Source organism: Antedon bifida, chromosome 6 (assembly GCF_963402885.1).
Source record: "Antedon bifida chromosome 6, ecAntBifi1.1, whole genome shotgun sequence".
Classification (NCBI taxonomy): domain Eukaryota; kingdom Metazoa; phylum Echinodermata; class Crinoidea; order Comatulida; family Antedonidae; genus Antedon; species Antedon bifida.
Genome location: NC_136231.1, coordinates 23,232,720 through 23,248,551, shown reverse-complemented (window position 1 = coordinate 23,248,551; position 15,832 = coordinate 23,232,720). Strand labels below are relative to the sequence as shown.

Genomic DNA, 15,832 nt, shown 5'->3' with positions numbered 1-15,832 from the left:
AATTCTTTCTACTCATTGCTAAATTGCTAAAGGGTCTGATTTTACAGGAGTTTATGTACATTTTCAATTCAATTTTGTAGGAATAATTTCAATACATCAAAATCTATCTAAAGTGATCTTAAATTTTTGTTGGTACAAGAGTACAAGAGACAAGAATTTGACTTACTTTTTTTATTGATGAAAAGTTATTTAATTACAAAAATAGCATTATATAAATGCAATAACATCAGGGTCGCAACATGGGCCCGAACACAAATACATTTCAGAGACATTAGTGTTTGTTAGTGAAATTACAGTCAAAGCATACACAATAGCCTCTGCCCCAAGAAGCTGGGACTGATTTCTCACAGAGGAATGGAAGACTAAGATATAATTCCAAAACAAAACTTTATCCCTGAATCAATTATAATTATCAAACTAGAACTCAACATCAGACAAACAAGAGCCATAACAAAAATAAATGATTCTTATGTTTTTTATGGAACCTATGTTTTTTACATTAAAACAGAGTGCAGAATACAGATATCATGTTTAACTACAATTACGATAACTACAATAAGGTTGTGTTTAATTTAATACCTAACATTTATTTCAGATAAAATGAAAATAAAAAGACATTTATAAGGTTCTAAAGATACAATACAAGATTTTAGAATGCACAACACAAAATAAATGTAAAGATTATTCTTTAAATCCCTTTAGGCAGATATAAATGGTAACAAAATCAATATGATTTAATACATTTGTTCCCTTAGAATATCTGAACATATCTATCATTATAGTGTACGTTTTATAAAACTAGAGAGTCAACCAAGTGACAGCAAAGTGATGGCTTCATGGACTCCTAAAAATAGTATCTGTTCAAAAATATTATTAGGATAAAAATTGTATGAAAACCAAATGTATTTATAGCACCTAACGCTCAACAATCAGATGTAGTGGTATGTGAATTAGTGGGCATACAGGATCTGTATTTAATACAGTATTTAATGGTCCCTCCTAATGGTGGTTTGCTTTTTCAGTGATGCTTGACTCTCTAGTTGTAAGTAATAACTCTAAATGATTAATACTGAATATCCAGCTACGAATTGGAAAAAAAAATGGATATATTCTAATCTAAAATGTATATTGGAATTCCTGCTCCCAATTCAGACAAAACTATTATTCTAGCACCATATTATCACATCTGAACACCTCCTAAATTATACAATTTGAATTTGAACACAAACTTACTTATACATTTAAAGGCATTAGTACAAAGTGTACTTTAACTGACTATTGGCACGGTGAACAGTGCATGTAAATTATTATTTTCTATCGGCACGGTTGACCATCCATCTAACATAATGTTTTCTATTTGCATGCTCGACTGTAAGCATTACAGTAGGTTATTTGCTGATAACAAACTACAAAACAAGGCATTAGATGCACATGGACCATGTTGATAGAAAATAATGACTTTATATGGTTGACTCTGGGCCAATAGTTTTTATTTCATAAGGTTACAAGGCAATTTGCTAAACTCATGTGCAAACAATCGGGTAATTCAACCTGCCCAGGCTCTTATAAAATATGTTGCTAATGATTACACAAATCAAAGAACAAGGGACAGGATAATTTGGCAGGTTCAATTTACATGCTGTTTTTTTAGCAATGAAAAATGGCAACAATATCAACAATTTTAGCATTAATTTGAAAACAAGGTTTTAAGAATGCAAACATGTTAAACATTGAAGACAAACATATTTTCTGTACAGAATATTTAAGCAGATTCATAAATATAAACATTGTCCATCATTCTATTTAATATGGAATTATATTGCTTTATCTAATAAGGCAAATATGGCAATTTAATTTAGTTAAACATGCTATTTGTTCAAAATATAAAATTTGTACAATATATCATACATTGAAAACAATTTTAAGTTTTTTTCTTGTTTTAATGTTCAACATTTTAGTCTATGCTGTATTTGTACAGTGTACGTGGAACACCAGTTTCCTTACCTATAATTAATTATCTGTACATACTATTTGTTCAAAATGTATAATTTTTACAATATATCATACATTGAAATATGAATTGAAAGAAACAATTTTAAATTTTTTAAAGTTCAACTGGCGTCTATGCTGTATTTGTACAGTGTACATGGAACACCAGTTTCCTTACCTATAACTGTATTGTACAGTAAGCTATAGAATTATTGCTTATTATTTAACAACTTAGTGGCAAACAGTTGCAAACAGTATGACAAATATCAAAGTCATACGGTATGATACATTACTTATAAAGTTCATACTAAAATATATTTGTGGAAAATAATTGACATCACCGTATAAGGTTATCTGGTTGTGTATCATCGTCTCTCCTGAAAAAAAAAAGAACAAATAAAAAGGATATCCATTTAGAAATGTTGGTGGTTAACATGCTTGCCTTCCAATCCCAAGGTCCGGGGTTCAATCCTGACCTAGTGCCAGGGATGTAACTCACAACTCTTTGAACCCTCTCTCTCAAATTTGACTTATGAAGTAGTTTTTACATCCTGTAATTGGCGAGTTACTCACTGTTGGATGCGTATTTAAAAATAAATAAAGTTTCTCATTGATGTTTATTATATATTTAAACCTTTAATATGAAAATAGTTAAAGTATTAAAGACTCCAACTGCCAATTACAATTAGTGAGTTTTCGCAATTTGTCAAGTTAATTAATTTAGATAGTATCTAAAAGTACAAAAGTCTTTTATGGGAATGTTTATTCTTACATTCGTGGTTGTTTGAAAGAAAGAAATGAAAAGAAAATCATTTAACTGACCTTAGAGGACAACAAGAAAATAAACTTGATTCATCTGACTGTACTCTGAATGTACCAGATTCTGGAAGATCCGTACACATTTCCACGAATGATGTCAACTCACTGGTTGGCCATCCATTTTGTTGGTAATCCTAGAAAAGCATTTTGTCAGAATCATATTCAGGAACTTATGCAAAATTACATTGTTTAAGCCAACTTTCACAATACCAGACTCTATGAAAACTGGAAAATCTACCAAAATCTTTTATGACATTAAAACATATCCGATTTCCTGAATTACTTGAAAACGTCAAAGTCCTTTGATTGCATTTTCATGCTCCAATAATGATTTTTATCCATTGAATGGATATTAGGTGAGTATAGGATAGTCAGGTTTTTAACAATTGGAAATATTGGAGGGTATGGCGCACACTACAGGTTAGTTTTTGATTATTTTTTGTTTTATTCACCAGCCTACCATGTTGTACAAAATAATATTTACAAAAAGGTGATGGTACAATTAGTATTTTTCAATCATTGAAATGATAGGAAATAATGAATGTGATTTGAAATCAATCAATCAAATGGTAAGGATACACTTATGTGTGATATAATTATGAACTTACTTTCAGTGTTTCATACGTATCCATGATGACTGCGATAAACAAACTGAGAACAACGTATATGAAAAGACTAATGAAGGAGTAGAGATAAGCCTTACTGAAGTACCAAACCATGACACTCTTTTCAGACATTTCAGCAAATGTAGCAAACATATCATCTCCATTCACAAGAGAATACATACACTCCACTGACCGAATTAAGGTTCGAAACTGAGGGGAAAAAATGTTACAAAAGTTTCCATTAACATGATTAAAATAATATAAGCTCTTCCATCTCTTTTTTGTTAATGAGCTAAACATTTTATATATCAGGCAAGATCTACAATCATTCTAATCTGCAACCACTCTAAATCTGCAACCACTCTAAATCTGCAACCACTCTAAATCTTCAACCATGCTAAATCTGCAACCACTCTATACAGTATCTCTCTAAATCTCCAACCACTCTGAATCTCTCAAAACATTTGCAACCATGCTAAATCTGCAACCACTCTAAATCTGTTACTAATGTGTAAACTTATGTGTGACATATTTCTCAAGAACATATAATAATGTATGAAACATTTTCAGTTGACATCAATAACTTACTTTGTAATGATAAGGACCTAAAACTATCCAACCACAGAATGCATAACCCATGTATATTGCGCCAGCACAAAGCAAGAACCTCAACATATTAGGCATCGCATTCTTCATTGTCAAGATCAAAATCTGCAAGAATCAAACATACATATAATATGTGTTGTAACACAACTGAGTAGATCCTTGTCATTTTATTGGAGGATTGTGAGTCATTCAATAACTATTCCATTGAATGCCTATGTCATCAAGAGTGCAATTTTTAACATATCCAGAAAAAAATGTCAATTTTAGTGTAATGAATTTATTCACAATTTAGTATCGATTTCTAGAATGTAAATGTGTTTTTATGATATTTTAAATTGATTAAAAAACACAGTTTTAATAAGAACATTTAATATTAATTCAAAAGCCAATATTGTTTACTACTTACATTGTATTTAGAAGAGAAACCTAAATATCTTAAGATTCCGCACCAGACCAGTAGGCACCCAATACCAAGTAATATACTGCATAAATCGTAACTTGAAGAATTCTTTTTTAAAAGAAAGACATTTTTATTAAAGAGACAGTATACTGTAACTCAAAAGGGCTGAAAATAAAATAAAGGATGAGCTCAAACATGTGATTCTCTTGAAATGATGATCCCATCAGGACTCTATAAGTCAATTCCTATTAAAAATACTGTATATTTTTATTTTTTTTGGGCGATATGTCACTGAAATACAGATAGGGATTCCTTTTATTATCTAATATAATGGAAATTACAGTGCTCATAATAAATGAATATAAAGGGAAAATAAAATAACAAATATATGGACTCCTGTAAAACTTGCTGATTGTGATTTTGATGCAGTCTGTAACCATTTTTTAGGTGGGGAGTAGAACACAAAACACTAGGTGTACTATATTAAATTTAAGTTATATAGTAGCTTATACGATGTGAACCAGGAGTTTATGTTTCATATGAGGTGGTAGATTTACAATGCCAATAAGGTTTAGTGGTCGTCTACTTGTTAAAGCTTGTGTATCTGATGACAACTTGAAGATTACAGTGGCACATTAGAAAAATATGTTATAATGTCAAGGGTGTTCTTCAACAGTACATGGAAGTCTTGTATAGCATCAAGGAATTGTTGTGTACATGACAACACAGATGATCTGGTACTGGACACAACAGCAAATCTCGAGAAATGAGTGTCATCAAGTCAGTCTGTGTTTCATGGAACAAAAGTTAAATTCTCTCAACCACCAATCAAATTAATCAAAATGCTATGAGAGTTAGGGAATGTGGATGAGTTAAAATGATTATTAATATTATTAATCATTAGTTAAAATATTGGAATGATACAGATATGATATAGAAATATTAGCAATTATGATTTAAAGTTATTACACCTATAAAATGTAACCGTGACATAAACTCTGTTATCCATCTTGGAATATATACAACTAAATATGGTTAGATAACCAAATCTTTAATGGCCGTATTCACCATTCACACTTAGGATACTTGGGAAACACTTAAAATTTAAAATATCTCCTATCTAAAGTGATAATCAATTTAAGGGAAATACTTTATTGAGTTAAGTTAAATATTAATTTATGTAAGGGAACTATCTCATTTAAGTTAAGTTAACTTAATACGGCCACTGGTCCCTTGACTTTGAATTGCGCAGTTAAACTCTTTAGAGATTAATTAAATATTGTTTTGCATTCATTGAAAGCCTGAATGCCCTAATAGTTTCGGCTTCATCTTGGTTAATTAAAACCGTCAATCTTTCAACTCATTAAAACATTTCTATAATTCTATATAGTTTTCAAAGGCATAGGCTGGTTGCTATGTGGGGGTTGAAGGTACGCGAAAATTTTATTAATGTATGGTTTTGACTTCATTCTTGGAATAATTTAGCCAGTGTAGCATAGCAAAAATCCAATGCAAAACAATGTTTTCGTCTACTAGACTGAAAGTTGATTTTACTTTATAAGCCTTCTATTTATGTCAATAACAGGAAACAAAAATAAATCAAAATAATGTTTAATTGTATGATGCATCTAAAGCATAACATTTTTATAGTAGCAATTTCTACTTTCTACTACAAACAAGCTTTATTTATTTATATTTAAGGTTATTTATATTTAAACACCTGTAAATATTTAAGTACACTAATGAATTTTAGAGTTGAGCAACTGTCTATTTTTAATACAGTGGAGTGTTTATTCATAAAAAGAGCAAGTAATTTTATGAACTTACTAAGTTCTACTGTACTATCTACATTGCATATTTTTCATGTAGGCCTAGATTAGTACTGGCAGGTGGTGGGGTTTGCAGATGCTACACCTAACCCTACACTTCTTATGGAGGTATTAGTTTAATGAAAATAATTTATAAAAACAAATGATTTAGATGAAAATATTAATGTTAAAAAAAGTGAAACTGTGTATAGATAGTGCTGCACATTATTGGCTTCACAATCCCATTCAAAAGATTGGTGGCCATTTTCATTTTAACAGCTCATGGCAATTTTTTTTAATCTAGCAAATTTCTCTAGAAACGTATAATCATCAAATATTGTCACTGCATACAAAAACACATTGCATTTTTTTAAAGTGTATGATCATGAATTTAAAAACGATTGGTTAGGATGATGATACGGCGTTGTAAAACAACAAACATTGTACATAGACGACGTTACATGTGACACACAAAACAGCTGAATTGCATTATTGTTATAGTATGAAGGTAAATGATCATGGACATCTTCATGTTAAAAGAGAATAAAGCAAAGAAGCAGAAAAATAACTATTCTATACAAAAAAAAAGATGTGATCTGCTCCACCATTGAAGGCGAATCATTTAAGCTCAATGCTAATTATACTTCAAAAAGTGTGAATTACCATACTGACTAAGGTATAAGCTCATACTCTAGTCAATTTGGGGGTTGGACTTTGCAGTAATTTATTATACCCAAGTCAATACAGTAATTGATTCTTACCCACACTCTATGTATTATTATCAGCTGGGAATTAAAATAGATAGAAACGCGGCTTTAGATTTAGACTATATACTGTAAAAATTCCATAGAGTTGTATGACAACTGGAGAGTCAACAAGGAGCGAGTAAAGTGATTTTAGCAGGGCGGGGAATGGCTGCCGTATGTGTTCAAAAATATTATTAGTACAGTATATACAAAAAAAAATATTTTTTTAATAAAGTATAGTTTTTATGATAGAATATGTGATGGTAATAGACTGATTTTTAATAAGAGGATCATCAATGTAAAATAAAAAAATGAGTTGATATGATTAACTTGCGCAATTACCAACATGTAGTGATGCGTGACTGCATAATGAGTTCAGGTTCAAACTTGCATATCTGATTGGCTGATATAAGAGCAGATTTGATGATGTGAACGGAACATGAAAAATGTTCATCCTACGCATTTGTTTTAAACTTAATCTCACCTTCTCTTCAATTTGTAGCTTCCACATTGAACCAAAAATCACCAACACATCACTGATTAAAATCTCAATAAGCCAAAAATCATAGAACTTCAGCCGATCACTTGAAGTTAGAGACTTCTCAAAATGTTTCTCAAAGAACTTGAGTGTTTTCTGCAAATTACAAATATAAAAGATTGTTTGATTGATTGTAAAGCTTGGTTCCCACTAGGACGCAACGTAAGGACGTAAAAGCAACGCAAGCGAGTTGACCAATGAAAAGTGACACTTCGAATAATCCATCGCTTGTGATTGGTTTTTTTAGTATGCTATAAAGTTATAGTATTTTTGATTTGTTGAGTTGCCATAAAAAGGGGGAGTCTGAGATGCCAATACAATAAAAAATACATTCAAATAAAGTTTTCCTTCAATTACTAAAATTAATAAACTTTAACACAGGCAGTTGAATAAAATAGGTAAATCCCATATTTCATTCTGTGCGTAAGCTCATTGTACTAAGCCGTGGCATTATGTGGTAGGGCCAGTTTCCTTACAGCTAAGTTGACTTGGAGTTGTTCTTATCTAATAAACTCAAATAATTATTTAAATAAATACTAATAAGGAAATCTTATATTGCACCGGTTTCCATCAAAATTTAAATGATCATGGCGCATTGAATGCAATGAATGAAATCATGTAGTAAAGTCAAAGTCCAAGCTGATAATAAATGTCTTTGATTTAAAGGAGGTCAATAAATTAAATATTGCACAATACAATATATAATATATATTCAATTTTGTATTTAAAACTTTTCAAAATTAGTATACCTTTTTCATCTTGTGAGCATTACACAGTGACCTTAAGCACAGTAACAGTGATAGGATGGACAACATAGTTACAACAACGTCAAACATAATCATTAAGTTTCTGGTTGTACTGAAATTCAATTTGCCTATGAGGAATACAAAATAAGCAATTACTGTATGAACAATGGGAAATGTGTATACATAACCAAGTCTTTAATTGCCTGCTTGGCACAGCAAGCTCGGGGGGACATGAGGTATGTGTGCTACCTGTTTTACTGAAAAATACTATGGACTTGAACTACCAAGAGGACAGGAAAAAGGCCATGCCAGAGAGGGCGCAATATTTGTACTAGTTCTCGACAAAAGGGGAACCGTTTGTGACAGGGTTTGCTATAACATAGGCGGCTAATTTTCAGGTAGGATCAATTTAGCGATGGGCATAGCATCCAGTACAGCTAAAATCCCTGCTAAAATTGTGCGATAAATTACATTTTGACACTGGACGGGCCAGGGACTAAACTACTAATTTTACCCCTTCATTTCCCACACTTGTGCTACCAAATATGTATATATGGACAAGATGATGTCATATCACTACCATATTTGGGTATATCACTACCATATTTGAGTACATCACTACCATATTTAGGTACGTCACATTTTAGACACAGTCACAGTTTAGACAGAGCTAAACATGGAAATTGATCAGTTTAAGAGATCTTACCTCCTTTAATGCTACCCTTACATTGGAGCTGGAAGTCATGTGTTTGACTAATTTCTGGCCTCAATCTGCCATTATGTTCACTATTGGAATATAAAATCTGAAAAACAACAAGAACAAAACTAAATATTATTGAAACAGCTCATCTCAAATTACATGTTATCAACAGTACAAGCTAATGTGTTTAAAAACACAATATTATTGTAAATAAATAAATATTATTGACAGAGCTCATCTCTTTAAATTGAACTCATGATGATGGGGTATGCCAGGGAATATCTGTGCAAAAGACATCAATTTAATTAGTATATTTCATGAATCATCTAACACTACCTATCTACTGTACTACTAGATTTTGTTTTCATAACATAAAATTTAATCCTTGGTTTAAAATGTCTGTCCATCTTTTAGTTTAACCTTCTTCTTCTTCCAACTTACTTGTATATGGAATGATACACAATCTGGAGAGGATAGGTGTTTCTCTAACTTGAGAAGAAAACTTTTCACAGAGAAATTTACCTTTGCTTCTACCAAACTATAAGTAAGATAAAACAGGAATTGCAATAACATAGTAGATCATAGTACTGCTAGGAATTTTCCAATTCAGGTAGAAAATAAAGCCCCATAAGGTTGAATGAGGAGATTTCCTTTTCAGGCTAAATGCACATGGTGAAATGCATTCTCAATGCATAAACATTTTTACTAAATACCTAAATAGTCCTACTTTGATTAAATTATTGTGAGTTTCTTGATTTTAGCTGATATGGTTTTATAAAGCACATTTTTACTAATATAGAGTTTATAAATCGTTTGAAATTCTTATACCTGTCAAAGTTAATTTCTGATTCATTTTGATTTCTCAGATATTCTAAAAAAGAGAAGTTTGATGCAGTATCAACCTTAATTTTCCAACAATCTGAAATAAAAAAAAAATTAAAATTTAGAGCACAGTGATTTATTCCAGTTTAAGTTTATCATGTGGACTTTATTTCATTGTACAAAGAATATTACCAATACAGTTATAATTTGTTTGTTTTTTATAAATATTGAAATACATTATAGATAAGTTTCTTCAACCATTTTAATTAAGAAATTTGTATTTACATTTTTTAGATAAAAAAAAACACACAAAAATATTTCTATAATTACAATAAAATGAATACAATTTTACTTACCTGTTTTTTTGTTTAGGTCTACAGAATATGTATTTTCAGATGCAGTAATGTTGGCATAATATGTCTGGCATATGTCTACTTCATGATGTTCAGTGGAATTATCCGCATACTCATACGATCCTATAGCAAGATCTTCTAGCTTGGCAAACTAGAGTTTTAAAAAGAGAAATAATAAATTAATAACTGTTAAAGGACAACTTGACCGAGGACCATATTTTTACAACGTATTAGGGATGTACATATGATTTCAGAACAATCGCGAGATGAAGGATATCGCAGCACGCGCTCGCCGTACAGCCGTCTCCGTAAACTGCTGTGACGTCACAGATGCATCGCAAAATCTACTTAATGAGTCTAGATAAGCAAAAGAAACTAAAAAAATCAACATTTATAATTTTTTACGATTTATTTACAAAGTGTGTTTACTAGAAATTTTCGCGATTTGCCAGACTTTGCCAGAAAACTCATGATGCTGTGGTTACTAAGCTTAATCTAGACATTTCCTGTGATGATACCCAAGAAAGGACAATTGAAATTTGTACTAGAAATGTGTTTAGTATTTTAATAGCAGGAAGCCAGAGTTTACAAACTATTCACAAATATTATTATATTTTTCATACTGTATGTTTCATTTATTTTCACAGCTTTGTGATATGTGAAAAGGAAATTGTTTTATTGTATTCAGGCGCGGATTTAGGCGGGACTAAACAGGCTTTAGCCTCCCACTCTCCATAAAATTTAATAGCCATGTCTTTTTTAATGAAATAATGACCATTTTTATTTCTCTACAAACCAACGGATCGTTTTTATCATTTATGAAATATTTAGCCAAACCCCCCACCCCGCTAATCTATAATGCTGGATCCGCCCCTACAGGTAGTATTTCTTAATGTAATAGCTGGAAAAAGATGGTTACCACAAATTTAAACCAGACAATGGCGCCTAATTTTCTGATAAAGTACAGTATACAAAGTTGATTTCATTCAAAAACGTATGATATAAAGTGTGGTACACCATGTGTATGTAGTTAGTTCTTTAAAAAAAACTGTTGAGTCTTGTATAAAAAAAGTTAGTTTTGAATAACAATTACCAAATTTTTTATCCACTTATTTTCTACACAGTAAGTTTTGAATAGATCGCCCACTAGTGGATATATTTTTTGTTGTTGTTCATTTGGATTCATTACTGTACCTGATTCACTGCATGATCCACGTGATCATAAAATTCTTTTTTCTCGTATATAGCATAAAGATTACGAGTATTCGGATAGGCAAAAGAATCATAAGCATTGTCCCACTTCAGCATAAACATGTGTTCAAACGCCCATTGATTTCCTTCTAAGAATGTCACAAGAGAGAATTGATTGTAGCCAAACAAGCATAGCTAGAAAAAAAAAGGAGAAGAACTGAGAATAGACGTTTAAAGAAGACAAACCAGTTTTTTTCAATTTGGTATCCTTCTGAACTGTTTGTACAGACTGCTGCTTGATGCCTCAATCAATCTAATTTTAGATCATAGGCTAACACATCAAATACAGGGAAATAAAACTATTTAGAGTCAACTTTCCCCATATCAGACACTGTTAAGCTAACCTAATATGGATGGTTTTTGGAAAAGTCTGGTATTCTATTCTGAATATTTTTAATGGTAAAAAAGAAAATGGGAAAATTTGGAACTAAAAAAAAAATCTGATTTTAGGGGAGTTTCCAGAGAGTCACTTTATTGGGACAGTGGACAAATGAATCATTGCATGTCTACTGTACTGTATATGTGACAAATGTGACAATGAATAATCTGATATTTGTATCCATCAAAAGAATGAATTATACATTCAGGTGTTAACCTCACAGCTAGGTCAATAAACATTGACAGTAAGCATCATCCAAAGTACTGTTTTATACTGTATAAAAGTGATCACATGATCTTGTAACAGAATCCTCTTTATTACCATGAACATTTTAAGAAGATGTATGATGATATTCTGTTAAATGAAACTCATTTTTGAAAAGATGATAACCACTTAAACATATGATTGCAATATATTATTACAACTAAGAAAAGAAATATGAATACTGTATGTACTGTAAGAAAAACATATAAATAGTTAAAACCTACTTGAACTGTCACGAATATTATCTTTAATAATTGAACACCGAGTTTCCATGGTTTCCGTCCTTTTGCTTTATACTTTTGCCATGTGTTCATAAAAAAGTACTTTAACATGCGTCGAAAGCATTCCACCTCATTTGAATGTCCCTCAAAATAACTACAATTTAAAGTACCGTTTTGAGGTGGGTTTTCGTAAGTGTTTGCTCTTGAGCGGGTTGTCGCAGTGACGCTTCTGCTAGTATCCATTATATTTGGTAGTTCTGTATGAAAATTTAAAATACAAATAATGTATACATTTCTTTAAAACCCTTTAAAAGAATCCTTAACTCAACAACTTGGCAAACCAACAGATGGTTGCTTTCTCTGCTCCTCAAGTTACAGACCTAAGTAACATAAATTTTAGAGAATTACTAATAAAGGTGTCATTTGCAGTAGAGAAGAAGTATATATTAATTTGTTTAAAGTTACTGGTACAAATCCTGTAACCATTCAGTACATGTACAGTAGGCTGTTTTTTCAAAAGCTGTTTTGTAGCCTTCTGCATCCAATAATAGAAATATATGTATCTGTTCAGTGCACATTTTTTCCATAGAATTTCTATAGGGTTTCCAAAGAATTTCTATAGAGTTTCCATAAAATTTTTATAGAGTTTTCATAGAGTTTTCATAGGATTTCTATAGAATGTTTCTATAAAAAACTATAGAAATCTATAGAAAATTCTATAGATCTTCTATACAATTTTTTTTATAGAATTCTATATAACATTTTTGTAAGGGGTACAAATTCTGTAACCACTTCAGTACATGTACAGTAGGCTGTTTTGTACAAAAGCTGTTTTGTAGCCTTCTGCATCCAAAAATAGAAATTATGTATCTGTTCAGCGTACATGAAGTTATTACAAAATCTTCAGTTAATTGTTCCCACATACTGTAGTGTGGGCGATACCATAGATATCAAACAATGGTTACACTGTTACCACCAGTACTACTCTGTACAGTACTACTACTGTACAGTACTGTAGAAATTGTATAGTAAATATAGCTTTTTTATACACTTAAAATACATGACAAAATGACATACACTACCAACCTGAACTGTACAGTCAATTTTAACACAAAAACGGCACCTGGATTTGTTTGTTTTTGTTTTTCCCACACATTAAGTGTTATTTAAAAAGGTACAGGAAATGTTATCAAATTGTTCAATCAAACTTCTACAATTCTTGAAAGCCAAAGTAGATCCTTATAATGTCCAAATGTGAAGCAATTTCCTTGTATGAAATTGTTTCTATTTTCAATACTTAAACATTAGAGGTATCCTATTTCTACTAACATTTCATTTCATTCTATTTTTAGCATATTTTCTATAAAATTTGCTAAGGGAAGGAAAGTTAAGTCTTTTAGTGTTACTACAGTAAATAAACAAACTAATTAATTGTTTTTAAATATTTCTACTATAGTGTGAAAGCCTACATAAATATAAAATTACAATATATAAAAAACGTAGAATAAAAATTATTCTTTAAATTAGATATGATGTTTAACAATGAAAAAAATAACCAGTTTTGGTACACAGTAAAAAAATTTTAATTTAAAATTTGTCTAAGGAAAAACTTTTATTTCTATACAGTATGAACACAAATTAAAGAAAGGTGTACACTATAAAATATACATACTGTAGCATAAAAATTATTCTTAAAATTAGATTTGATGTTTAATAAAAATTTAAAAAAAACTACAGTTAAAAATTTCAAAAATAAGACAATTACAGTAGGTACACAGTTAAAAAAAAATTCCCTACATTTTCTACCTATATATTATCATACATGGTTTCTATCATTGGTTTTCTTGACAGAATAGTAAAAAACAAAATGATAAAATTGTTTAAATATAATATGTATCCTGATGGATTCCAGAATGTTATGGAGATAAATAGGCATTTACTGTCAACGGTCGTCTCTCCTTCGTGTTATTTGTTGATGGTTGTTACAGAAACCAAAAGGTATTTTTGTTTGTAATATCAGACAGATTGTCAGAAAATAAAAGTTGAATAGACTTGTTTTTCATGAATCAATACTCACTTCTATTCTTTATAAATAAGTCAATAGAAAGTTATACTTTGTTTCTATTAATAATTATCATTTAAAATCTGTTTTTTCTATTTTAGTTAATCAAAAATGGTGTACATGCAATTAGTACAAAGTACAAGATTAGATAAACATGATAGGGTAAACTTTATAAATGATAAGCATTCTGACCTAGCTGATTGATTAACAACAGTCATGTGTCAAACTTTAAACAATGGGATTTTATTTTGACCTGGGCAAAGCAAGTACTGAACAGTAATACTTACTGTACAAACAATGTCAGTGAAATATTGGTACAAAGAAAGGATTATTTAAATTAATCATCAGGACTGAAGAAATTTGTGAAAATACAGTATATAAAATCATCCTTTATTTCAAATTTAAAAAAAACAAAAAAAATGTAACAAACATCCCAGGTCACAGCTTGGGGGCCAAACATATACAGTATGCAGGGCAATACAAGACAACAAATACAAAACACTTAAATAAGAAGGCAAAGGTAGAAGAAAACGTATCAGGCATAAAAGTCAGATTGTTATAAAAAATTACAGCTAAAAATTATATTATTACTATAGGGAACAATTTTCCCACATCGGTTTAAAGCTGGCATTCCATATGGTATAGATACAAACCAATATAATGCTGTTTCGCTTAGTTTTTTACAGAGGGTATAAATAAAAACAATACATTTGTTTAAGGCGGCTGAATGAATAACAAGTGATCTGAAATTGAGAATACTGTAGGCCTAGCACTAAATTGTCACAGCTTGGGGGACTAAAAATGACCTGTTCCGTGAACTAAATTCTTTAAATATTTTTAGCGAATTTACACATTTTATTAATAATTAGTAGATACTAGGACAGACAGGTATTTCTAGCCTTCATAATACATACTACAGTAGTATAGTATACTACTAGGTTCTGCTAGTAGAGTAGGACGTATGCCTATCTAGCCTCTTAACTAGGCTAGGCCTAGCCTCCTACGAACGACGACGAGTACTGCCATCACGACGACGACGTTCAAACACGGAGTTAGATGGCCTAGACTAGCCTGAATAGGACCTAATGATTTAGGCTAAACACATTTGATAATAAACAAATTTAGCAAAGGCAGACTCACCGTCGTCTGTGTTGTAATGATCGCGAACAGATACACAAATACGGCTGTATTTACTCATGTGTCTTCCTTAAATAATTTGATAATTTCCGTAGTAGTTTACGTTGGCGTAAAAATGTCGCGGACGACTGTCTTGTGACCCTTTTTCTTTTGTTATGTGTCATGCTTGTTCAAGCATGACTTGATTTCTTTTCATACATGAAACTATATATTTTAAATTATAAAATTATGTTTTAAATAATCAATAAAGATACAAAATATGACAAATGCATTGTTTTATAATGTATAAATATTTTTTAAGTAATTGATGCTAATAATTTATTTACTAAAACATATTATAGATTTATTTATATACAATTTTCAAATATGTTGTCTTAGAATTAGAG

The 15,832-nt window shown here is 30.7% G+C and overlaps 1 protein-coding gene across 2 annotated transcripts; it reads right to left on the bottom strand.

The window, feature by feature from the left end:
* Positions 1 to 172: 172 nt before the first annotated feature.
* On the bottom strand, positions 173 to 15,561 carry LOC144844766 (mucolipin-3-like). Of its 2 annotated transcripts, XR_013612465.1 has the most exons (15): positions 15,450 to 15,561; positions 12,251 to 12,504; positions 11,327 to 11,518; positions 10,136 to 10,283; positions 9,786 to 9,876; positions 9,399 to 9,495; positions 8,964 to 9,060; positions 8,261 to 8,385; positions 7,458 to 7,607; positions 4,426 to 4,527; positions 4,002 to 4,124; positions 3,417 to 3,623; positions 2,812 to 2,942; positions 2,168 to 2,366; positions 173 to 2,004 (listed from the first exon to the last, which is right to left on the bottom strand). XR_013612465.1 is itself a non-coding variant. In XM_078701824.1 (14 exons), the coding sequence occupies exons 1-14, from the start codon at positions 15,505 to 15,507 to the stop codon at positions 2,327 to 2,329; spliced, it is 1,815 nt and encodes a 604-aa protein (XP_078557950.1). In that variant the 5' UTR covers positions 15,508 to 15,561; the 3' UTR covers positions 173 to 2,326. The 2 variants fall into 2 exon arrangements, 1 of the variants encoding a protein (XP_078557950.1); XM_078701824.1 differs by having other exon boundaries at positions 173 to 2,366.
* Positions 15,562 to 15,832: the final 271 nt, after the last annotated feature.